The sequence below is a fragment of the Sander lucioperca genome, chromosome 2 (assembly GCF_008315115.2).
Source record: "Sander lucioperca isolate FBNREF2018 chromosome 2, SLUC_FBN_1.2, whole genome shotgun sequence".
Classification (NCBI taxonomy): Eukaryota; Metazoa; Chordata; class Actinopteri; order Perciformes; family Percidae; genus Sander; species Sander lucioperca.
The window spans coordinates 48,268,706-48,293,762 of NC_050174.1; the positions used below are offsets into that span (position 1 = coordinate 48,268,706).

Consider the following 25,057-nt stretch of genomic DNA (forward strand, 5'->3'; position numbering starts at 1 on the left):
AGACACAGCAAGTCCTGTTTTCACCTTTATGACGCAAAAAAAAAACTGGCTGGTAAAAAGTCCTGACTGGTGGTCAAAAAAGTTAAATTCAGGCCCTGGTGTGTGTGTATTTGGTTGTGTTGTGTGTATTTGGTTGTGTTGTGTGTATTTGGTTGTGTTGTGTGTATTTGACTGTGTTGTGTGTATTTGACTGTGTTGTGTGTATTTGACTGTGTTGTGTGTATTTGACTGTGTTGTGTGTATTTGACTGTGTTGTGTGTATTTGACTGTGTTGTGTGTATTTGACTGTATTTGACTGTGTTGTGTGTATTTGACTGTGTTGTGTGTATTCGACTGTGTTGTGTGTATTTGACTGTGTATTTGGCTGTGTTGTGTGTATTTGACTGTGTATTTGACTGTGTTGTGTGTATTTGACTGTGTATTTGACTGTGTTGTGTGTATTTGACTGTGTATTTGACTGTGTTGTGTGTATTTGACTGTGTTGTGTGTATTTGACTGTGTATTTGGCTGTGTTGTGTGTATTTGGCTGTGTTGTGTGTATTTGACTGTGTTGTGTGTATTTGACTGTGTTGTGTGTATTTGACTGTGTATTTGACTGTGTTGTGTGTATTTGACTGTGTTGTGTGTATTTGACTGTGTATTTGACTGTGTTGTGTGTATTTGACTGTGTATTTGGCTCTGTTGTGTGTATTTGGTCTGTGTTCTGCTTCGCTGCCACTTTCACAAAAACAGGCGCAGCGTAGCTTCCACTCTGTAGCAAAGATGGCGGCCTTAGAGGGCGAGTAGCGTCCAGCGATCCGGACTCAACGTTTGGACCGTTTTGGTGCAGCATCCGTCAGACAGAACGCACAAAGGGACTGTTCGTTATTTAATTAAGGGGCCACCGGAGGAGTGTTGTGGCCTCTAACCTAAAAAGACGTGACCCTCCCCTCGTCAGTAATAATTTTTCTATGACCCTCCAATATGATATGAAAAAAAGGAATGACCCTCCCCTCGCGCGCAAGTTTGCACTTAGCAAAGAAGTACAGATACCATTTGATTTTTACAGCCATGATGTACAGGAGTTAACCTCTGCATTCTCATCTTACACATCCCACTCCTCTGTTATGGTGGGGGAGCCATTTCAGTAGATTTACTCACTAACATTGTTATGGAAACACAATAAGCATGGAAACTAAATGCACACTTCCTGTATTACTTCAAATACTAAGTTACTCCTCTAGTAAACTAGTATTCACATGAAATAAAATAATAAAACATTGAGACCATTCAGCAAAGCACTCTGGGATATAACCAATTCAACACTGGTTGCTATGGACTTGTCACTATCGTCATTGTATATTTTAGCACATAGGTAAAGCTGCCGAAGCTAAACATTATATTCCAAAACACATATGTTTATTTTTAAAGCAGATTTTAAATTACATTGTAACAATTTAACAATTGGCCCTTATGAAATCCAGTCACGGCACGGCTGTCTTGGAACGCAACAGACAGACGCTTAAATTCAACTAAAATGTAACAGTGACCAATCAGTGTTGGACCTCCAGTCTGTTGAGATGCCTCTCCAAACTCACCATAAAACGTTAAGACACGTTGAGAAAAAAGATCCGCATTTTGCCGTAATCCAATGACACGAAAAAAAGTAATCCACAGCAATCAGTAAATCAATAGTCACGGTGAATCCAGCAAGGCCGATACGAGCGTCCCATTCACCAGCCAGCTCCAAACAGGTGAACGAGGCCTCTCCACTTCACCGTTTAAACAAAGTGGAATAAACATATAAAAGTCCAAATCTACACAAAACCTGCGTCAATTAGTAAGCTGACATCACATTTATATACATGGCATTTAGGAAACCTTTATTGCAACGTTGGCACGGCAACATGTCCAGACTAGTGTAACAGTAACTTTAGTTTTTTGCGTCCTGCTGCTCCCATCATCAGCCAGGTAATACTTGTTTTACTAAAGCAGTATATGAAATCAGATGTATTACCTACCACCATTTAGTTGTTTTGTGTTATTTAAGATATTTATAAAATATCTGGTCATGCCAGATGTAATTATTCCACTAATTTTTTAAACAATGCAATTACCTGTTTGAGCCACCAGGGGGCAGTGCTCCTCCCCCCCCCTCCAGCAAACTCCGTGTATGCGGTCAGGCCATCTGCTAGGGGGCCGAGACTGAGAGCTACATGGATAAATATGCACCAAATAAGCCACTTTGAAATTTTGCTCTTTTCATGAATAAAAAAGTTGGGTGCCCCCCCCCCCCCTCCTAGACTAAAAAATGTTGGGTGACCCTCCCCTCAACAAAGAATAAAAATACATGACCCTCCCCTATTTGCTCCGGTGGTCCATTCCATAAATACCGAACGGTCCCTAAGTGTAAGAACAGAAGTGTACGGGTCGAGTCTTCAAACATCTACATCTCTGTTCTGTGAACACAGGAAGTTCACCTTCACAATAAAAGCCCAGGTGATAGTCGGTACCTGCGGTGTCTCTCCAGTAAAACACAACTGCTGCTCTTCATCCTCAGACTTTCATCCTCCTCTTCCTCTGCAGGGGCAGCAGCCGCCTGCAGAGCGGCAGAGTCGATGGTGGACAGAGTCTGATCCCTAACAGAACCAGGACCAGAACTAGGACCAGGGCTGGTCTCTGCAGGCAGTCTGTCAGTCATCTGGATCAGAACCGGGATCAGTCTGCACCAGATTATTACGACAGGAATTAGAGGAGGAGAGAAACTATAGTTATATCTGTGGATAACATTTTGATTATTTAAGTGTGACGGTCAATCTGAACTTCTATGAGTTCTCTTTATGTCATATATGAAATCAGGGCTCTCAAGTGTCACGCATTGAGCGTCTTTTGTCACGCACTCCCGCCACACATTGTATTTCTCACGCGGAAATACTATTTATAATATATTTAATATGCCGCAGCACCCAAAATTTCTCTGGCGCACCGCTCTCACTACGGAACTGGCGTCTCCCCTGGAGTTCTTAGTTGAGTCGGCCACTTATCAGCCAATCAAAAAAAAGGGACTACACAATAGCCAAACAGAAAATAGCACTATTGTATCTGAGTAAGATTTAACGCAACAACCAATGAAAAAAAAGAAGCATAGAGCAGCGTACAGACACTTCCCTAAACGTTGTCTCATTCAGAGACCAGAGACCCAAACGTGGCTCTGAGTCTGTCAGGAGGTCTGAGATCTACCCTATCAGCAGGCTATGGTGCAGGTAGATTATTTTCTGAAATATAGTGACTATTATAACTTTAGTTTTAGAATGTCACTCTTGCCTGTCTTCAAAACTTGAGAGCCCTGTGAAATACGTTACATGTCAACAAACTCTTCATATGTCTACTAATCGTTATGCTCGTTGGTTTCTTTGTGTTTTAACATCCAGGGACTACACACAGCCTTTAACTCATGTATAATCATAACTTTTACTCATTTACTCGGTCTCCTTCTTAAAATATAATAACTCACCTGAGTGTTGGAGTCAGTCTGTGAACGAGCCTCACCTATCCTCCAGGTGCAACAACTTCCTGGTCACATGATGCCTTCAGGACTTCTTCTTCTTCTTCTTAATTAGGGTTTTACTGCGGTTGGCATCCCATGTGTCATTACTGCCTCCTACTGGTGTTAACCGTCAGCTAACCTTCAGAAATGTTAATTTATTCGTCCTCCCTCCCACGGTGACCGACTACCCAGCACGGGTAACCCTGACCTCCACTCCTGACTTCTTTCCTCTAAGTACTTCCTGTTTCCTTCTCTTCACTGACTGCCCTCTTCCTATTATAAAGTGTCCTGGTCAATCTGCTGTGATCACTTCTTCATCTACTGACAGTGACTGCTTCTGTCCGGTTAGCCCCACTGTTTCTCACTCCTCCTTTATTTAGGATTTCATGTGCCCCACCCCCACTGGTTGGACGTCTCCCTCCAGAGGAACTCGCTGGAACCTGGAGACCTTCAGGTCTTCGCTGGAGATTTGAACTTTCGGTGAGACGCTGCAGTCTGAATGTCAGACTTTATTTTTTTAAATAATATCAGAAAAATTAAATATCAGGAGACACAATGTCACCGTTTCTTCACTGCTGCTTCTCTGTTAACTCTAAATGACCAAATACAATCAGCTGCTTCCTCTTTCTGATTTTTATATTTATATATATATATATAAATAAACTATACTGAGGTAACTTACAGTCTGACATATAATAAATATATAAACTATACTGAGGTATCTTACAGTCTGACATATAATAAATATATAAACTATACTGAGGTATCTTACAGTCTGACATATAATAAATATATAAACTATACTGAGGTATCTTACAGTCTGACATGATATAATAAATATATAAACTATATGACTATGATGTATTTCTTTATTAATCTGGATTTAAAGGCTGTAAACTAACCAGTTATTAAGTTATTTCATTGAAACTTTAGGAACCATTCAGCTGTTTGAGCAGGGCAAAGGTCATGAGCCTGCATTAATCATCATATTATTAATAATAATAATAATAAAGCTGGAAGCTCCATTGGTATGATAATGCCTGTCTTGATGAGAGAAAGGTCTCCTGGTGAAGGTCTCTGGTTATTGTTTCTAGATTTTAAAGTTCAGCTTCAGAATAATTAGGAATCTTTCCTGAACTCATTCTCATGTCTTTGGATAAAGCAGATCCTTCACCACCACAACTAATGAAAATCTAACTTTATTCAAACTTCTTTTTACAAAATACAAACAGAGGACAGGAAGTGTTTGTTGACAGGATAAACAGGACGTGTTTGTTTACAGGATAAACAGGAAGTGTTTACATGCGACAGGTGTCGTGAAAGGCCTCCAGGGTCCTAAAGTCCCTCCACGTTGGAGGAAGTCCGTCCTGCAGGAAACGACCGCAGCGCTGACACGGAGACTGGAAGATTTTAATGTAGCTCCGCAGCCAGGTCTACGGAGAGACAGACAGGTAGAGAGACAGGGGAGACAGGTAGAGAGACAGAGACAGACAGGTAGAGAGACAGAGACAGACAGGTAGAGAGACAGGGGAGACAGGTAGAGAGACAGAGACAGACAGGTAGAGAGACAGGGGAGACAGGTAGAGAGACACAGACAGACAGGTAGAGAGACAGGGGAGACAGGTAGAGAGACAGACACAGACAGGTAGAGAGACAGAGACAGGTAGAGAGACAGACACAGACAGGTAGAGAGATAGAGACAGGTAGAGAGACAGAGACAGACAGGTAGAGAGACAGAGACAGGTAGAGAGACAGACAGGTAGAGAGACAGAGACAGACAGGTAGGAAGGCAGGCAGACAGTTTGAGAGACACATAGACAGGTAGGTAGAGAGAGACAGACAGGTAGGCAGAGAGACAGGTGGAGAGACAGACAGGCAGACAGACAGAGTTAAAAAGATAATTTCGTTTTTCTTTTCCATCCTGGACTCTCTGTCTCCATGTGTGTGTGTGTGTGTCTGAATGTCTGATGGAACAACAGTCTGTGAAACTGGTCCAGTATTAAACCAGAACCAAGCTGTAATGTAACCCTACAGGACTAATGTTCAGCAGCTGTTAGAGTCACTAAAAGTTCTGTTGTTGCTGCTGACAGACTCAGATTATTATTCTAAGAGTCTGACAACATTATGGGATGGATCCCTACAGAGATAGACCTTTTAGTTAAAGAGTAAGATCCTTTTAGTTTAACATGAAACAGCCCCGAAATCACCATCACCAAACCCACCAGACTCCATGTAAATAATCAGGACTTTTAGCGTGTATAGAGCCAGCATATTTCCACCAGACTCCATGTAAATAATCAGGACTTTTAGCGTGTAGAGAGCCAGCATATTTCCACCAGACTCCATGTAAATAATCAGGACTTTTAGCGTGTATAGAGCCAGCATATTTCCACCAGACTCCATGTAAATAATCAGGACTTTTAGCGTGTATAGAGCCAGCATATTTCCACCAGACTCCATGTAAATAATCAGGACTTTTAGCGTGTAGAGAGCCAGCATATTTCCACCAGACTCCATGTAAATAATCAGGACTTTTAGCGTGTATAGAGCCAGCATATTTCCACCAGACTCCATGTAAATAATCAGGACTTTTAGCGTGTATAGAGCCAGCATATTTCCACCAGACTCCATGTAAATAATCAGGACTTTTAGCGTGTATAGAGCCAGCATATTTCCACCTGACTCCATGTAAATAATCAGCACTTTTAGAGTGTATAGAGCCAGCATATTTCCACCAGACTCCATGTAAATAATCAGGACTTTTAGCGTGTATAGAGCCAGCATATTTCCACCAGACTCCATGTAAATAATCAGGACTTTTAGCGTGTATAGAGCCAGCATATTTCCACCAGACTCCATGTAAATAATCAGGACTTTTAGCGTGTATAGAGCCAGCATATTTCCACCAGACTCCATGTAAATAATCAGGACTTTTAGCGTGTATAGAGCCAGCATATTTCCACCAGACTCCATGTAAATAATCAGGACTTTTAGTGTGTATAGAGCCAGCATATTTCCACATGTAAATGGGTGAATTAAGGGTTAATTTCAACCAAACCAGAGTGGTGATTGTTGGAACAGTGGAAAGATGAACCAAGACGGCTTTTGGTAGTTTTATTTAGTTTCTGTCCACTGTGAATGAAGTGTGTTTTACGATGAAAAAAGCCCTGATTATTTACATGGAGTCTGGTGGGTTTGGTGATGGAAACTGGAAACTGTGTCTCACCATGAAGGAGCGGACGACGACGTCAGGCATCTGGGGCAGCTGGTAGTGCAGCAGGGCAGTAGTGGCATGGTCCGTTACCTAGCAACAACACAACCAATCAGAGCACTGCTCACTCAGCTCAGCTGTGCAGCTCTCTGATTGGTTCAGAGGAGGAAGTGTCTTACCTTCTGGAACACCTGATACTGAGACTTGGTCCATATGTCCAGCTGAGGAGACAGACAGAGAGACAGACAGGTAGAGAGAGACAAACAGACAGATATAGGCAGACAGGTAGAGAGACATACAGACAGACAGACAGGCAGGCAGACAGATAGAGAGACAGACCGTTAAAAAGCTTGCTAAGTCACAATTTTCTTTTATTAAAACTTTACAAGTATCCTACAAAATATAATTTACTTCTCATATGTTCATATCAAATATGAATTATAATGTCTTGCATATCTATTCAATATTAACCTATTATTAAAATATTTTAGTTTCAAAACATAAATTCATTCAGAAATTCAGAAAAAAGGCAAACAAACAAACAGACCTTTCCGTCCTCGCTGTAAACGTTCTCATTGAAACCTCGAACAATAGTTCTGTCGATGAACAACGAACGCATCACGACGATGCCCTTCAACACTTTCCCCAGGGTCACCTGAGAGACAGACAGGTAGAGACAGACAGGTAGAGACAGACAGGTAGACATACAGGTAGAGACAAACAGGAAGAGACAAAGAAGAGAGAGAGAGACAGGTAGACAGAGACAGACAGTAAAGAGACAGAGAGGTAGAGACAAAGAGGAGAAAGAGAGACAGGTAGAGACAGACAGGAGAAAGGCAGACAGACAGATAGGTAGAGACAGACAGAGAGAGGCAGACGGGTAGATACCGAGAGAGGGAGACAGACAGATAGAGACAGACAGGTCTGTTACTGTAGAATCAATGTTTTTATCATTTTAACACTGATGACACCGTTAGAACTCAATAAAGGAGTTGGGGTCTGTTTTCAGTCCGTCGATCAGGCCCGTCCCTGAGGAGCAGACCCCTCCCTGTTGAGTAAACCCCTCCCTGTTGAGAAGGGACCTTCCTGTCAAGTAGACCCCTACCTGTCGAGTAGACCCCTCCCTGTTGAGAAGGGACCTTCCTGTCAAGTAGACCCCTACCTGTCGAGTAGACCCCTCCCTGATGAGTAGACCCCTCCCTGATGAGTAGTCCCCTCCCTGTCGAGTAGACCCCTCCCTGTTGAGAAGGCCCCTCCCTGTCGAGTAGAGACCTCCCTGTCAAGTAGTCCCCTCCCTGTCGAGTAGACCCCTCCCTGATGAGTAGACCCCTCCCTGTTGAGAAGGGACATCCCTAAAGGTGTAGACCCCTCCCTGTTGAGAAGGGACCTCCCTGATGAGTAGACCCCTTCCTGTTGAGAAAGGACATCCCTAAAGGTGTAGACCCCTCCCTGTCGAGTAGACCCCTCCCTGTTGAGAAGGGACCTCCCTAAAGGTCTAGAACTCTCCCTGTCGAGTAGACCCCTCCCTGTCGAGTAGACACCTCCCTGACAAGTAGACCCCTGCCTGCCAAGTAGACCCCTCCCTGTTGAGAAGGGACCTCCCTGTCAAATAGACCCCTCCCTGTTGAGAAGGGACCTCCCTGTCGAATAGACCTCTCCCTGTCGAATAGACCCCTCCCTGTTGAGAAGGGACCTCCCTGTCGAATAGACCTCTCCATGTCGAGTAGACCCCTCCCCGTTGAGAAGGGACCTTTCTGTCGAGTAGACCCCTCCCTGTCTAATAGACTTCTCCCTGTCGAATAGACCTCTCCCTGTTGAGTAGACCCCTCTGTCGAGTAGACCCCTCCCTGACGAATAGACCCCTCCCTGACGAGTAGACCCCTCTCTGTTGAGTGGACCCCTCCCTGATAACTAGACCCCTCCCTGTTGAGTAGACCCCTCCCTGATGAGTAGACCCCTCCCTGACAAGTAGACCCCTCCCTGTTGAGAAGGCCCCTCCCTGACAAGTAGACTCCTCCCTGTCGAGCAGACCCCCTCCCTGTTGAGTAGACCCCTCCCTGTTGAGTAGACCCCTCCCTGACAAGTAGACCCCTGCCTGACAATTAGACCCCTCCCTGTTGAGAAGGGACCTCCCTGTCGAGTAGACCCCTCTGTCGAGTAGACCCCCCCGACGAGAAGACCCCTCCCTGTCGAGTAGACCCCTCCCTGATGAGTAGACCCCTCCCTGATGAGTAGACCCCTCCCTGTTGAGAAGGCCCCTCCCTGACAAGTAGACCCCTCCCTGACAAGTAGACCCGTCCCTGATGAGTAGACCCCTGCCTGTTGAGTAGACCCCTCCCTGACAAGTAGACCCCTCCCTGTCGAGTAGGCCTCTCCCTGTTGAGTAGACCCCTCCCTGTCGAGTAGACCCCTCCCTGACGAGTAGGCCCCTCCCTGACGAGTAGGCCCCTCCCTGTCGAGTAGACCCCTCCCTGTCGAGTAGACCCCTCCCTGACGAGTAGACCCCTCCCTGACGAGTAGGCCCCTCCCTGTCGAGAAGGCACCACCCCTCCATGTCTGCTCCGCCCCTCCATGTTGTCCCCACTATGAAATATTTTCTGTTCATTCTGAAGCCGACAGACTGAAGGTCTTCATGAGAAACGTTTTCTTTTCGTATGGAGAAGCAGAGAAGCTGTAGCACGATGTAACATCATCACAGCCCTGAACTCTATCCAGAAAACAACTTTGAAAGTTGTTTGCTTGTCATCTTGCAGAGAGAGCTGATAAAGTTTGAATTCAGACATCATGATGTTATTTCGGCTTACTTTTTACCTGTTCATTAAAATCTTTAAAAAAAGCGTTCCTGAACCTCAAGTAGCGCTGGAAGTTATCCAGACGTCACGTTTACTTTTTGCTCTTCCAGATGATGTTATGAATCCACACGTGACGCTGTTTGATTTCCCGACATATCTGGGACTTCCACAGCAGGAACAAAGCAGCAACAACGGTTATTTCAGCTATTTGATGATGAAAACAGGTCATCAACAGAGGAAAGATAAGTTGGAGCCTACAGATCTACACCGGCGGGGAACGCCATTACACACAACTGATCACTAGAGTAAAGCTACATGAACACCGTTAGAGAGTACAGTGTCTGTAATAATAATTACATTTATATATGTAATTATAACTACCAGCAGCACAGCAGACGTCCCGTTGGGTCTGAACAGCTCGATGGTCATATCAGGAAACATCCTGCCAATCCGAGAGATGACGTCATCCACGTACCTGCACACACACAGTATCACAGGATATATATACCATATATATATACCCACACACAGAGTATCCCAGTTTATATATATAACCACACACAGAGAGTTTATACATTCACCTAAAGGATTATTAGGAACACCATACTAATACCGTGTTTGACCCCCTTTCGCCTTCAGAACTGCCTTAATTCTTCGTGGCATTGATTCAACAAGGTGCTGGAAGCATTCTTTAGAAATGTTGGCCCATATTGAGAGGATAGCATCTTTCAGTTGATGGAGATTTGTGGGATGAACATCCAGGGCACGAAGCTCCCGATCCACCACATCCAAAAGATGTTCTATTGGGTTGAGATCTGGTGACCGTGGGGTCCATTTAGTCCGTTTAGTACGGTGAACTCATTGTCATGTTCAAGAAACCAATTTGAAATGATTGGAGCTTTGTGACATGGTGCATTATCCTGCTGGAAGTAGCCATCAGAGGATGGTACATGGTGGTCATAGAGGGATGGACATGGTCAGAAACAATGCTCAGGTAGGCTGGGGCATTTAAATGATGCCCAATTGGTACTAAGGGACCTAAAGTGTGATAAGAAAACACCCCCCACACCATTACACCACCACCACCAGCCTGCCCAGGTCCAATTTTGGTGCGCTCGTTCAAATTGTAGCCTCATTTTCCTGTTTTTAGTGGAGATGAGTGGTACCCGGTGGGGTCTTCTGCTGGTGTAGCCCATCCGCCTCAAGGTTGTGTGTGTTGTGACTTCACAAATGCTTGGCTGCATACCTCGGTTGTAACGAGTGGTTATTGGAGTCAAAGTTGATCTTCTATCAGCTGGAATCAGTCGGCCCATTCTCCTCTGACCTCTAGCATCAACAGGACTGCAGCATACTGGATGTTTTTCCTTTTTCAGACCATTCTTTGTAAACCCTAGAAATGGTTGTGGGTGAGAATCCCAGTAACTGAGCAGATTGTGAAATACTCAAACCAGCCCGTCTGTAACCAATAACCATGCCACGCTCAAAGTTGCTGAGATCACCTTTCTGTCCCAGTCTGACATTCAGTTTGGAGTTCAGGAGATTGTCTAGACCTGGACCACACCCCTAAATGCATTGAAGCAGATCCAAGTGATTGGTTGATTAGATAATTGCATTAACGAGAAATCTTACAGGTGTTCCTAATAATTCTTTAGGTGAGTGTATATATTTTTATATATATATAAGGGCTGTCAGCGTTAACGCGTTAATCGCGATGCGATTAAGGGCCGACGCGATGCGATTAATTTTTTTTAATCGCATGCCGGCATTTATTAATTTATGTTCCACTTCACTGGGCTTGGCGTGGTCCTAACAGGCTACTATTTTGACCCTTTGCAGCACCGTTACTTATCATCAAGCTGCCACTTCCTCCTAACACATCCTGCTGCTGCTGCTGCTGCAGCATGATGGAGAAACACAGCAGCAATAACTCTGAATGGAGCTTTTTATTTTCAGAAACTCCCAGACGGCTCGTAGACAAGTCTAAAGCCATACGCACATTATGTAAAGCTGAATTAAAATATCACCGAAGCACGTCAAGCTTGAGCTACCACCAACGAAGCTAAGCATAGTAGTACAGTTAACGTGATGCTACCCGCTAGCATGCTGGAGAGTGCTACTTGCCGACCTGTGGATGAAACCAAATCCCAAAAAATGACTACAGCTCTTGCGAAACGGGTGGCAACTAACTGCAGACCTGTCAGCATCGTAGAGGACTCGGGCCGTAAAGACGTACTACAGTTGGCATGTTCTGACCTGTCTCGTTGCCGTCGAGGGGGACAGTAGTCTCACCACACAGCCTGTACGACACAGAGAAAGCAGCCACACTGGAACTGCTGCAGAGTCCAAACTCTGTCTCATTAACCATGATCACTGGACGTCAGTGAGGAATCAACATTATTTAAATCAAGTTCATAAAGTAACTTTCTTTGCATTCATTTGATTCCCAATCAAGATCCACTGGTAAGAATTGCTTTCGATTGTTAATATGAACTTAAAAACTGTTCTGAAATACAAAACAATATAATTTTAATCATGTGATTAATCGCGATTAACTATAGAAATTCAGCGATTAATCGCGATAAAAAAAAATTATCGTTTGTCAGCCCTAAAAATAATAGAATTTTAATCTTGTGATAAAACGTGATTAATCGCGATTAACTATAGAAATTCAACAATTAATCACGATTAAGAAAATGTAATCGTTTGACAGCCCTAATATATATATATATATATATATATATATATATATATATATATATATATATATATATATATATATATATATATATATATATATATATATATATATATATATATATATTTATATTAACATTTTCAAACAGGGGAAATGCTGATATTGAAACGATTGACATTTACAAACCAAAGGCCACTCCATTTTTCCTTCCTGCTTCTTCTTCTCCTCCGGGGAAACATTCCGCATTGCATTGTGGTATACGGGAGTAAAATGTAGGGTACACTCTATGTAGTGCACTATTTTCCGTGATAGGGAACAGTTTCCAACACACCAAGTGTTTCACACAGAGTCTGAACCGGTTAGCATAGTGCTAGCGCCAGCGCTACATCCTCTCCCACAATATGTCTTCTTATCTATCTATCTAATTTTGGTAACTGCTGTTGTAAAGTCACTTCAGTAAAGTCTGAGTAATTCTTTCTGCAGTACTATAGCAGTATTACTCACTGAGGAGGAAGTACCAGAGTACTGGGCTGGACTTTGGGTCGTCTCTTGGCTGAAGCTCCCATCTGATTGGCCGATCGTTTGAGTGACTGTTGATTCAACAAACTGGTGGCCAAACCGGCGTGGTACTGCAACTACACACACACACACACACACACACACACACACACACACACACACACACAGTTAAGACAAGTATTTAGTGACATTTTAAGTTTGTTTTTTTTGGTTTTTTTTTACTTTTAGTCTCAATACCAATAGCGTCAGGAAGAAAAATAAAACCAACGTAACATCACGCAAGAGGGCAGTAGGGCTGGGACGGTATGGATTTTTCCCTACCGCGGTTGAAAAGCAAGAAATTCCCGCGTTAGCGCGGTATACCCAACCCCCTTACGAGAGTAGCGTAAGTTAGAACGAGAATGGCAGGGTGACTTAAGTGAGTGACGTCAGTGCCCGTGTGGTCGCGCGAGGAGAGCGAGTGGTAACGGAGAGTAGAGTGCCACTGTGAGGAAACGAGAGAGGAGAAAGAGATAGCAAAGATGATGTAAAGTGAGTTAAAAGTGAACAATGAAACAAGCTAGAGCTTCTCAAGACACGGTAGCTTTATCTATTGTCAATACTGCCGGTAAAGTGAATGGTGTCACCCCCGAAAAACATGGGCTTTAACCATACAACATGTTGCAGCCTGAGTGCAGCCGTCTAGCAGCTGAGCAGACAGACACCAGAGAGGGCGACTAGGCTATGAAACGTGCATGCAGGCTGAAATTCAACGTGCCGTTTTATCGGGATAAAGCTATAAACAGAAGTAAACTCCGTTAGCTGCTAGGCTAATGTGCAATGGTAACCACTGCAGCTGTTAATGTGTCTACCTCAGCTGAGAACGGAGAAATGTCTGTGCCTTTCCTACTGTAATACACGGTAGGAAAGGCAAAGACATTTCTCCATACAAGACATTACACAGTATAGCGGTAATGCATTAACCGTCCCAACCCTAGTAGTCGCACAACAGCTGAAATGTTGTGTTGGGCACGGACTGTTTAAACTTTACGGAGACTACAAATAACCAATCACTCCATAACAACATGAAATCAAGGAGAGGGTTAACTTCTCCTGGTTCTCCTTCTCTATAACAACATGAAATCAAGGAGAGGGTTAACTTCTCCTGGTTCTCCTTCTCTATAACAACATGAAATCAAGGAGAGGGTTAACTTCTCCTGGTTCTCCTTCTCTATAACAACATGAAATCAAGGAGATGGTTAACTTCTCCTGGTTCTCCTCTATAACAACATGAAATCAAGGAGAGGGTTAACTTCTCCTGGTTCTCCTCTATAACAACATGAGATCAAGGAGAGGGTTAACTTCTCCTGGTTCTCCTCTATAACAACATGAGATCAAGGAGAGGGTTAACTTCTCCTGGTTCTCCTCTATAACAACATGAGATCAAGGAGAGGGTTAACTTCTCCTGGTTCTCCTTCTCTATAACAACATGAAATCAAGGAGAGGGTTAACTTCTCCTGGTTCTCCTTCTCTATAACAACATGAAATCAAGGAGAGGGTTAACTTCTCCTGGTTCTCCTCTATAACAACATGAAATCAAGGAGAGGGTTAACTTCTCCTGGTTCTCCTCTATAACAACATGAGATCAAGGAGAGGGTTAACTTCTCCTGGTTCTCCTCTATAACAACATGAGATCAAGGAGAGGGTTAACTTCTCCTGGTTCTCCTCTATAACAACATGAGATCAAGGAGAGGGTTAACTTCTCCTGGTTCTCCTCTATAACAACATGAGATCAAGGAGAGGGTTAACTTCTCCTGGTTCTCCTCTATAACAACATGAGATCAAGGAGAGGGTTAACTTCTCCTGCTCCAGATTTCACCGTGGTCCGAAAGAACAGGGGAGACACTTAGTTTCTCTCACTATGACTCTAGAGTCACTACTCACTCTGAAGATAATCACGGTCAATCTAACACACACACACACATATATACAGAGACACACACACACACACACACACACACACACACACACATATACAGACACACACACACACACACACACACACACAGACACACACACACACAGACATATATATACACACACACACACAGACACACAGACACAGACATATATACACACACACACACACACACACACACACAGACACACACACATATACTATGTCAGCGCGTCTACCTTGTTGGACCACTTGTAGGCCTGCAGCAGCTGAGAGTATAACGGGGTTTTGTCCTGAACTGGATCCAGACTCAGCAGACCGCTGTTATGGAGAGGATGAGACTCAGAGGGACGACCCACCAGACCGCTCAGACGCTCCAACTCACTGAGAGACAGACAGGTGGGGGGGGAGACAGGTAGAGAGACAGGTGGGGGAAGAGAGAGACAGACAGGTGGGGGGGGGAGAGACAGACAGGGGTGGGGAGAGACAGACACATAGACAGACAGACAGGTAGAGAGACAGGTGGGGGAAGAGAGAGACAGACAGGTGGGGGGGGGAGAGACAGACAGGGGTGGGGAGAGACAGGTGGGGGAAGAGAGAGACAGACAGATTATGTATGGTGGGACAAAGAGGTTGAGAGTATTAAATCTTTCAAAATGTGAATGTAGTCTGGTGGGACTGTGTGAGTCTTTAACTTAGTATTTAAGGTTAACTTTGTTTTTCTTTTCCATCCTGGACTCTCTGTCTCCATGTGTGTGTGTGTGTCTGAATGTCTGATGGAACAACAATCTGTGAAACTGGTCCAGTATTAAACCAGAACCAAGCTGTAATGTAACCCTACAGGACTAATGTTCAGCAGCTGTTAGAGTCACTAAAAGTTCTGTTGTTGCTGCTGACAGACTCAGATTATTATTGTAAGAGTCTGACAACATTATGGGATGGATCCCTACAGAGATAGACCTTTTAGTTAAAGAGTAAGATCCTTTTAGTTTAACATGAAACAGCCCCGAAATCACCATCACCAAACCCACCAGACTCCATGGAAATAAACTACCAAAAGCCGTCTTGGTTCATCTTTCCACTGTTCCAACAATCACCACTCTGGTTTGGTTGAAATAACCCTTAATTCACCCATTTACATGTGGAAATATGCTGGCTCTATACACGCTAAAAGTCCTGATTATTTACATGGAGTCTGGTGGAGATATGCTGGCTCTATACACGCTAAAAGTCCTGATTATTTACATGGAGTCTGGTGGAAATATGCTGGCTCTATACACGCTAAAAGTGCTGATTATTTACATGGAGTCTGGTGGAAATATGCTGGCTCTATACACGCTAAAAGTGCTGATTATTTACATGGAGTCTGGTGGAAATATGCTGGCTCTATACACGCTAAAAGTGCTGATTATTTACATGGAGTCTGGTGGAAATATGCTGGCTCTATACACGCTAAAAGTGCTGATTATTTACATGGAGTCTGGTGGAAATATGCTGGCTCTATACACGCTAAAAGTGCTGATTATTTACATGGAGTCTGGTGGAAATATGCTGGCTCTATACACGCTAAAAGTCCTGATTATTTACATGGAATCTGATGGAGATGTGCTGGCTCTATACACGCTAAAAGTCCTGATTATTTACATGGAGTCTGGTGGAGATGTGCTGGCTCTATACACGCTAAAAGTCCTGATTATTTACATGGAGTCTGGTGGAGATATGCTGGCTCTATACACGCTAAAAGTGCTGATTATTTACATGGAGTCTGGTGGAAATATGCTGGCTCTATACACGCTAAAAGTGCTGATTATTTACATGGAGTCTGGTGGAAATATGCTGGCTCTATACACGCTAAAAGTCCTGATTATTTACATGGAGTCTGGTGGAGATGTGCTGGCTCTATACACGCTAAAAGTGCTGATTATTTACATGGAGTCTGGTGGAAATGTGCTGGCTCTATACATGCTAAAAGTGCTGATTATTTACATGGAGTCTGGTGGAAATATGCTGGCTCTATACACGCTAAAAGTGCTGATTATTTACATGGAGTCTGGTGGAAATATGCTGGCTCTATACACGCTAAAAGTGCTGATTATTTACATGGAGTCTGGTGGAAATATGCTGGCTCTATACACGCTAAAAGTCCTGATTATTTACATGGAATCTGGTGGAGATGTGCTGGCTCTATACACGCTAAAAGTCCTGATTATTTACATGGAGTCTGGTGGAGATGTGCTGGCTCTATACACGCTAAAAGTCCTGATTATTTACATGGAGTCTGGTGGAGAAATGCTGGCTCTATACACGCTACAAGTGCTGATTATTTACATGGAGTCTGGTGGAAATATGCTAGCTCTATACACGCTAAAAGTGCTGATTATTTACATGGAGTCTGGTGGAAATATGCTGGCTCTATACACGCTAAAAGTGCTGATTATTTACATGGAGTCTGGTGGAAATATGCTGGCTCTATACACGCTAAACGTGCTGATTATTTACATGGTCTGGTGGAAATATGCTGGCTCTATACACGCTAAAAGTGCTGATTATTTACATGGAGTCTGGTGGAAATATGCTGGCTCTATACACGCTAAAAGTGCTGATTATTTACATGGAGTCTGGTGTGCGGCGGACTCACTTCAGGTCTCTGTTGACTGCCTGCAGGTTGTCCTGGAACTCGGATATAAACTGCTTCTCGCGGCCCTCCAGGGTCTCGCGGTTCTTCATGCCATCTTTCAGGGACTCGAACACGCGGCTCACGCTGGAGCGGAGCGCCTGGATACCGCTGATAGCGTGAGAGAAAGCGTCCAGATTCACCCCAACATTCACCACGTCCACCATCTTCTCTGCTGTCTCTGCTGCTCTGGCGCTCAGAGATGACGTCAGAGGTCAAACGCTCGTTCTCAAGTCTAAATTTCCAAACTCCATAGATATCATAGATATATGAGAAAACTCCATAGATATCATAGATATATGAGAAAACTCCATAGATATCATACATATATGAGAAAACTCCATAGATATCATAGATATATGAGAAAACACCATAGATATCATACATATATGAGAAAACTCCATAGATATCATAGATATATGAGAAAACTCCATAGATATCATAGATATATGAGAAAACTCCATAGATATATGAGAAAACCCCATATATACATGAGAAAACTTCATAGATATCATAGATATATGATAAAACCCCATATATACATGAGAAAACTCCATAGATATATGAGAAAACTTGACAACCAATCACATTTCAAAATACAATCTGAACCAAAAAAACACACACACACACACACACACACACACACACACACATACACACACACACACACACACATAGACACACACACTCACACAGACACACACACACTCACACACACAGACACACACACACACACACACACACACACACATACACACACACACACACACACACATAGACACACACACTCACACAGACACACACACACTCACACACACACACACACACACACACACACAGACACACACACACACACAGAACACACTGAGAGTAAAAACACTAGCAGCAAACACCAATACAGAAAATACTAACGTTCTCATCTTTACAGTTTGAACAATTTGAGTGACTTGACACTACTCAATAGTTTATTTAAGGAAATATACCAATTTTTACGTAAGGTAAATAAGAAGGAATGAAAATCAGCAGTTTTCTTCGATGTAGTATTTTGTCTCTAGTAATTTATGGAATTACTGGGGAAAAAAACTAAAGGTACATACGTAACAGTAACAAAGAATAGTGTGACTAATCCTGCCTCTCTCCAGCATCATGTGGCAAGCTTTCTTCATCACATTGGATGTCTTCATCATCTCTAAATACTAATGAATGTGGTGTTTCCATTGCTTTCACCAAAGAGATAGAGAGAGAGAGAGAGAGAGAGAGAGAGAGAGAGATAGAGAGAGATAGAGAGAGAGACAGAGACAGAGAGACAGAGAGAGAGAGAGACAGAGAGCGATAGAGAGAGAGACAGAGAGAGAGAGGGAGAGAGCGATAGAGAGAGAGAGAGAGAGAGAGAGCGATAGAGAGAGAGACAGAGACAGAGAGAGAGAGAGAGAGAGAGAGAGAGGGAGGGAGAGAGCGATAGAGAGAGAGAGAGATCTCTGAGAGGATTTTCTTTCTTCAGCAGAGAGGAGAGGGGGAGGAGATCAGGAGGAAGAGATAAGAGGGAAGAGGAACACGCAGAAGACAAGACAGAGAAAGAGAAAAAGAGAGGGGAGGAGAAGAAGAAGAAGAAGAAGTTGTTGTTTTATTCAATTGAATCAGCTGATCAATAATCAACCTGAAGACTCAAACTGCAGACGGACGGACAGACCACAGACAGGTGAGAGACAGACAGGTGAGAGACAGACAGACAGACAGACAGGTGGAGAGACAGAAAGAGAGACCGATGAAGACAGACTGTTACAGTGTGAACATGATCATTTCTTATGTTAATCATAATATAATATTCTGGATGTCTGTTGAATTGTCTTACCCCCTAAAACCTCTGAGAAGATGTTCAGTATGTCTTTAAATGCTAACTGGTTGAACTCATGTTCATAATCAGTAAAGCTAGTTTCCATCCAATGCGTTGTGATTGTTCCTAATAATAATAAGAGTTAGGGTTAGAGTTAATAATAATAATAAGGGCAAAGCTAGTTTCCATCCAGTACGTTGTGATTGTTCTTACAGGTTGTTGTGAATATGTCTCTCAGGTGAATCTGGACTTCTATTAATTAATGTGTAAATTAGCTTGGAGCTGCACCTAATGATCCAAAAAAAAAGCATGAATGTGACTCCTGTCCTAATCTCACATACAGGAGTTCAGCCTTGTCAATTTTCAATTATTATCACAAAATGTAGCTATAGTGTATATCAGAAAATATCTAAAGAGGACAATTTGATATAGACAACAGGACTAAGCTTTTAGACCAAACTAAGCCTCTTCTTAATGAACAAGGACACGCGGACACGGCAGTCTGATGCCTCTGACATGTTCACCGACATAAAGGTTAACGTCTGAGGACTAGAGACTTCTGAGGACTAGAGACTTCTGAGGACTGGAGACTTCTGAGGACTAGAGACTTCTGAGGACTAGAGACTTCTGAAGACTAGAGACTTCTGAGGACTAGAGACTTCTGAAGACTAGAGACTTCTGAGGACTAGAGACTTCTGAGACTTCTGAGGACTAGAGACTTCTGAGGACTAGAGACTCCTGAAGACTAGAGACTCCTGAAGACTAGAGACTTCTGAAGACTAGAGACTTCTGAGGACTAGAGACTTCTGAGGACTAGAGACTTCTGAGAACTAGAGACTCCTGAAGACTAGAGACTCCTGAAGACTAGAGACTTCTGAAGACTAGAGACTTCTGAGGACTAGAGACTTCTGAGGACTAGAGACTTCTGAGAACTAGAGACTCCTGAAGACTAGAGACTTCTGAGGACTAGAGACTTCTGAAGACTAGAGACTTCTGAGGACTAGAGACTTCTGAGACTTCTGAGGACTAGAGACTTCTGAGAACTAGAGACTCCTGAAGACTAGAGACTTCTGAGGACTAGAGACTTCTGAAGACTAGAGACTTCTGAGGACTAGAGACTTCTGAGACTTCTGAGGACTAGAGACTTCTGAGGACTAGAGACTCCTGAAGACTAGAGACTTCTGAGGACTAGAGACTTCTGAAGACTAGAGACTTCTGAGGACTAGAGACTTCTGAGACTTCTGAGGACTAGAGACTTCTGAGGACTAGAGACTTCTGAGGACTAGAGACTCCTGAAGACTAGAGACTCCTGAGGACTAGAGACTTCTGAGGACTAGAGACTTCTGAGGACTAGAGACTCCTGAAGACTAGAGACTTCTGAGGACTAGAGACTTCTGAGGACTAGAGACTTCTGAGGACTAGAGACTTCTGAGGAATAGAGACTTCTGAGGACTAGAGACTTCTGAAGACTAGAGACTTCTGAGACTTCTGAGGACTAGAGACTTCTGAGGACTAGAGACTCCTGAAGACTAGAGACTTCTGAGGACTAGAGACTTCTGAGGAATAGAGACTTCTGAGGACTAGAGACTTCTGAAGACTAGAGACTTCTGAGGACTAGAGACTTCTGAGACTTCTGAGGACTAGAGACTTCTGAGGACTAGAGACTCCTGAAGACTAGAGACTCCTGAAGACTAGAGACTTCTGAAGACTAGAGACTCCTGAAGACTAGAGACTTCTGAGGACTAGAGACTTCTGAAGACTAGAGACTTCTGAGGACTAGAGACTTCTGAGACTTCTGAGGACTAGAGACTTCTGAGGACTAGAGATCTCTGAGGACTAGAGACTTCTGAGGACTAGAGACTCCTGAGGAATAGAGATTTATTTACAGGCTTTATCCTTCGTGTCATCCATCGTGTGTGTGTGTGTGTGTGTGTGTGTGTATGTATGTGTGTATGTGTATTATGGGGAATTACTAGAATTGTTGGGACTTTATAAATTCTAGAGTGTGGTCTAGACCTAGTCTATCTGTAAAGTGTCTCGAGATAACTCCTGTTATGATTTGATACTATAAATAAAATTGATTTGAATTGTGTATGTGTGTATGTGTGTGTGTATGTGTGTATTTAGTTACAGGCTTTATCAGCTCATCCATCCTGTGCTGCTGTTTGTAACAATTGTTTTGAGAAATCAACTTAATGGTTTGCAAATGTTAAGAATGATTCAAGAAATGTACCAACGCGACTTGTTTCATGTTTGTCAGCAATTTCTTCTACTTCTGTGTGTTTCATTATTATCAGTTATTACAGCTCTTAAAACGTTGGAAGAAGTGGCTGCCTTCAGAATAAAGGGCCAATAAATAATCCAATATCTGTTTCTGTTTGAAGAGAGGAGAAAGATTTTAATAAAGAAGAGGAACAGTTGAAGTCTCTGAGTCTCAGTTTAATCTTCTTTCCCTTCACATTCAAACAGACTGCTTGGCTCTGCAGCATGGTTTCTCATAGCTGTGCATGTCTTGTTTACTTGTTGATTTATTAATATTTTCTGTTTTTTAATGTGTTTTACAATTACAATGCATTGAGCTCTAAAGGCCACCATAACATTGCATTATGTTCTCAAATACACTGAAAAATATAATTAAACAAGTTTACAATAAATGTTGGAACGGAACTTACTTTCAATGAGCAGACAGACAGGCAGAAAGGCAGGCAGGCAGACAGACAGACAGGCAGACATAAAACCTGTGTGTCTGTTGCAGACCGGTCGGGGGACGGAGCCTCTTCAGGTGTTTACATCACCTGGTAACCATGACAACCACCTGTCTGAGCTGAACCTGTGGGATGTGAGGTGCAGAGGAGCTTCCTGTCTGACAACACCATGCCCCCCCTCCTCCCCCTCCTGCTGCTGCTGCTGCCGGCGCTGGCTCGCTGTCAGAGCGCCGGCCCGTTCGATGAGTGTCGCGCTCTGCGTGGCTCGGAGGCGGGGCCAGGCTGGGAGTTCTTCCCCTGCCAGCCTCCACCCGCCAACATGAAAGAAGTCATGCAGATCAGAGTCGACCCGCCAGGAATCACCTGCGGAAACCCACCGGAGAGGTTCTGCACACTGGTGAGACTCACACACCTGAACACACCTGAACACACCTAAACATACCTGAACACACCTGAACACACCTGAACACACCTAAACATACCTGAACACACCTGAATACACCTGAACACACCTGAACACACCGGAACATACTTGGACATACCTGAACACACCTGAACACACCTGAACACACCTGAACATACCTGAACACACCTGAACACACCTGAACATACCTGAATACACGGGAACATACTTGGACATACCTGAACACACCTGAACACACCCCATACCAGCCCCCCCTCAAAACCCTCCTAGGATATGGGTGGTTTGTGCCCCCAATACGACCCACAGCAGTGTTTCATAAGTCAGCACCCCCTAGTGGTGGCAGGAAATACGTCCTGATATCTAAACCAGAGAAGGTAACAATAGCGGTTATAAACACGTTGTGAACGTTGATGGTCAGTGGGGGTCCGGGGTCTTGTTGGTGAGCCTGACTGCAGAGGGGAAGAAACTGTTTTTATGGCTTGATGTTTTGGTCCTGATTGACCGCAGCCTCCAGGTGGTCAATCTCCCACCAGAGATGAGTCAAATGAGAACCTCAGGAGCTTAACGGACTGGTGACTGAAGAGTGCATGTGCCGGAGGATGAAATGAAGATCCATGTTGACTGGGTCATCTACCGACCTGTTGGCTCTATAGGCCCAGAGGGTCCAGGAGTGGGTTGGTGAGCCAGAACAACTATAGCTCTCCAGCGTCCGGCAAAAATAGAAGCTCTGCGTATCTGCTCCGGAGGGCTGGGACCGCCGGAGCTGGGACGGAGTCGGGACGCAGACGTTCTGCAGTCAGTGGAAATACACACACTGACTTTAATGGAAACCTAATGACTCCACCGACGTTCCGGAGCGGATCCGCAGCCGTTATACATCCAGTGGAAATTGCCGGTTACCCAGCGTCCTACTATCTGTCTAATTGTTCCATTGGGGGGTTGGGACCCTCAGGTTGGACACCACCCTTACCCAGCGTCCTGCTGTCTGTCTAATTGTTCCATTGGGGGGTTGGGACCCTCAGGTTGGACACCACCCTTACCCAGCATCCTGCTGTCTGTCTAATTGTTCCTTTGGGGGGTTGGGACCCTCAGGTTGGACACCACCCTTACCCAGCGTCCTGCTGTCAGTCTAATTGTTCCTTTGGGGGGTTGGGACCCTCAGGTTGGACACCACCCTTACCCAGCGTCCTGCTGTCTGTCTAATTGTTCCTTTGGGGGGTTGGGACCCTCAGGTTGGACACCATGCTTACCCAGCGTCCTGCTGTCTGTCTAATTGTTCCTTTGGGAAGGTCGAGTCACGTCTGAATTATTGATAAATGTAACAGTTGTAATCCACAATGTTACTACTGCTTGGCTTTCTGATTTCACAAACTACAGAAAGGGAATTGCGTTAACTCGTTAGTATCACGTTCATTTTGACATTCAACAGAGTTTAGTGTTGGCTAATTTATAGTTAAATGAACTGAACAGATGTAACTGGAGTCAGATAGTTAAATCCTGTTGTCCTGTTTCTGCAGTGTGACAGTTGGCAGCTGCAGTAAACGCTTTAACCTCTGACACGCTGATGGGATTAACATCAGTGGTAATCCATCACACACTGCACATGTATGTTACTGGGACACACACACACACACACACACACACACATACACACACACACACACACACACACACACACACAGTAAACCTTCTGCAGTTGTGTTCGAGGCTGCACTTTGTACCGGTGATGTTTCTGCTCACATTAAAGTCAATTATTTAACAGGGGACATGAACCAATCATTGCATTGTTTATGGGTTTTATATTTCAGACAGTGTAATATTACTTTTAGCATGAGCAGTTTGGTCCATTTTAACTCAAGCCTTTGGTCAGATAGTCCGGTTTGTTTGGGGCGGTGTGAAAGTTCACTAAACTCTGGTCTGCCTGAAAACGAGGGTCTCTGTTCTCTAGAGGTCAGTCTACTTTAGGTGGTCCGCCTGAAAATGAGGGTCTCTGTTCTCTAGAGGTCAGTCTACTATACGTGAGAACGATCCGACCCAAATATAGGAAGTGAACCAAAACCATTTACTAGCTGCAGTTTCAACCTTTCAAGACTTAAGTCGTCCAAACCCTCCGAGGATATGAGTGGTTTGGTCCCCCCCACCTCTAATACGACCCACAGGAGCGTTTCATAAGTTAGCGCCCCCTAGTGGTGGCAGACTCTCTTTTATGTCACCTTACCTGCTTTGCTCTCATCATAACTACTATAGCAACTATACACGTAAATATAGGTCTTAATTGATGCTTAAACAAATGACTTATGGGAGCTTTTTTTCGGAGAGGACAGTGCCCAAAAGCATGACGCTGGATTCTTCACACATCCAACCATTGAACCTGAAATGTTTGTACAAACTAACTAAAAGATGAAATAACGTCCTAAATCTTTCACACAGTACCTTTAAATCTTTCTGAACTCTGTGTTGTGTTGGTTTGTTGTGCAGGAGAACCCGTACCTGTGCAGCGATGAGTGCGATGCGTCCAGCCCTGACCTGTCTCACCCTCCTCAATTGATGGGAGACAGGGAGAGGGGGGGGCTCATCACCTACTGGCAGACTGTCACATGGTCCAGGTATCCTGAGCCCCTATTGGCCAACATCACGCTGTCCTGGAACAAGAGTCTGGAGGTGGTCGATGACATCGTCGTTACCTTCGAGTATGGCCGACCAACCAGCATGGTGCTGGAGAAATCTATGGACAAAGGTGA

General features: G+C 43.9%; 3 protein-coding genes across 6 annotated transcripts in view; 1 reads left to right on the forward strand and 2 right to left on the reverse strand.

Moving 5' to 3' along the window:
- The window catches only part of LOC118494628 (spermatogenesis- and oogenesis-specific basic helix-loop-helix-containing protein 1-like), a 26,784-nt gene extending 23,167 nt beyond the window's left edge, over window positions 1–3,617 (reverse strand). Inside the window, exons 1-2 of the mRNA XM_035999084.1 lie at window positions 3,494–3,617; window positions 2,493–2,702 (exon numbers count right to left, since the gene is read on the reverse strand). Of these exons, the coding sequence (XP_035854977.1) occupies window positions 2,493–2,680 (188 nt within the window). The 5' untranslated portion in view covers window positions 2,681–2,702; window positions 3,494–3,617. The remainder of the gene's footprint in view (window positions 1–2,492; window positions 2,703–3,493) is intronic.
- A 1,090-nt stretch (window positions 3,618–4,707) lies between these two features.
- On the reverse strand, window positions 4,708–17,573 carry med27 (mediator complex subunit 27). Its single transcript, XM_031309399.1, has 8 exons — window positions 17,318–17,573; window positions 14,919–15,063; window positions 12,729–12,859; window positions 9,911–10,004; window positions 7,285–7,392; window positions 6,917–6,958; window positions 6,753–6,830; window positions 4,708–4,959 (listed from the first exon to the last, which is right to left on the reverse strand). Exons 1-8 carry the CDS (start codon window positions 17,518–17,520, stop codon window positions 4,825–4,827), a joined length of 936 nt encoding a protein of 311 aa, XP_031165259.1. The 5' UTR covers window positions 17,521–17,573; the 3' UTR covers window positions 4,708–4,824.
- Window positions 17,574–18,924: 1,351 nt separating this feature from the next.
- ntng2a (netrin g2a) overlaps window positions 18,925–25,057 on the forward strand; it is a 37,745-nt gene continuing 31,612 nt past the window's right edge. For all 4 annotated transcript variants that reach the window (XM_035999035.1, XM_031309412.2, XM_035999036.1 and 1 more), the window contains exons 1-3: window positions 18,925–19,052; window positions 21,943–22,289; window positions 24,795–25,053. In XM_035999035.1, the coding sequence (XP_035854928.1) occupies window positions 22,062–22,289; window positions 24,795–25,053 (487 nt within the window). In that variant the 5' untranslated portion in view covers window positions 18,925–19,052; window positions 21,943–22,061. The remainder of the gene's footprint in view (window positions 19,053–21,942; window positions 22,290–24,794; window positions 25,054–25,057) is intronic.

Coding starts and splice junctions, on each gene's coding strand:
- med27 (XM_031309399.1), bottom strand. CDS start 17,520: ATGGTGGACGTGGTGAATGTTGGGGTGAATCTGGACGCTTTCTCTCAC. Junction 7,393..9,910: donor GGACGTCTGCTGTGCTGCTG/GTAGTTATAATT, acceptor TCTGTCTCTCAG/GTGACCCTGGGGAAAGTGTT. Junction 6,831..6,916: donor AGTATCAGGTGTTCCAGAAG/GTAAGACACTTC, acceptor TGTTGTTGCTAG/GTAACGGACCATGCCACTAC.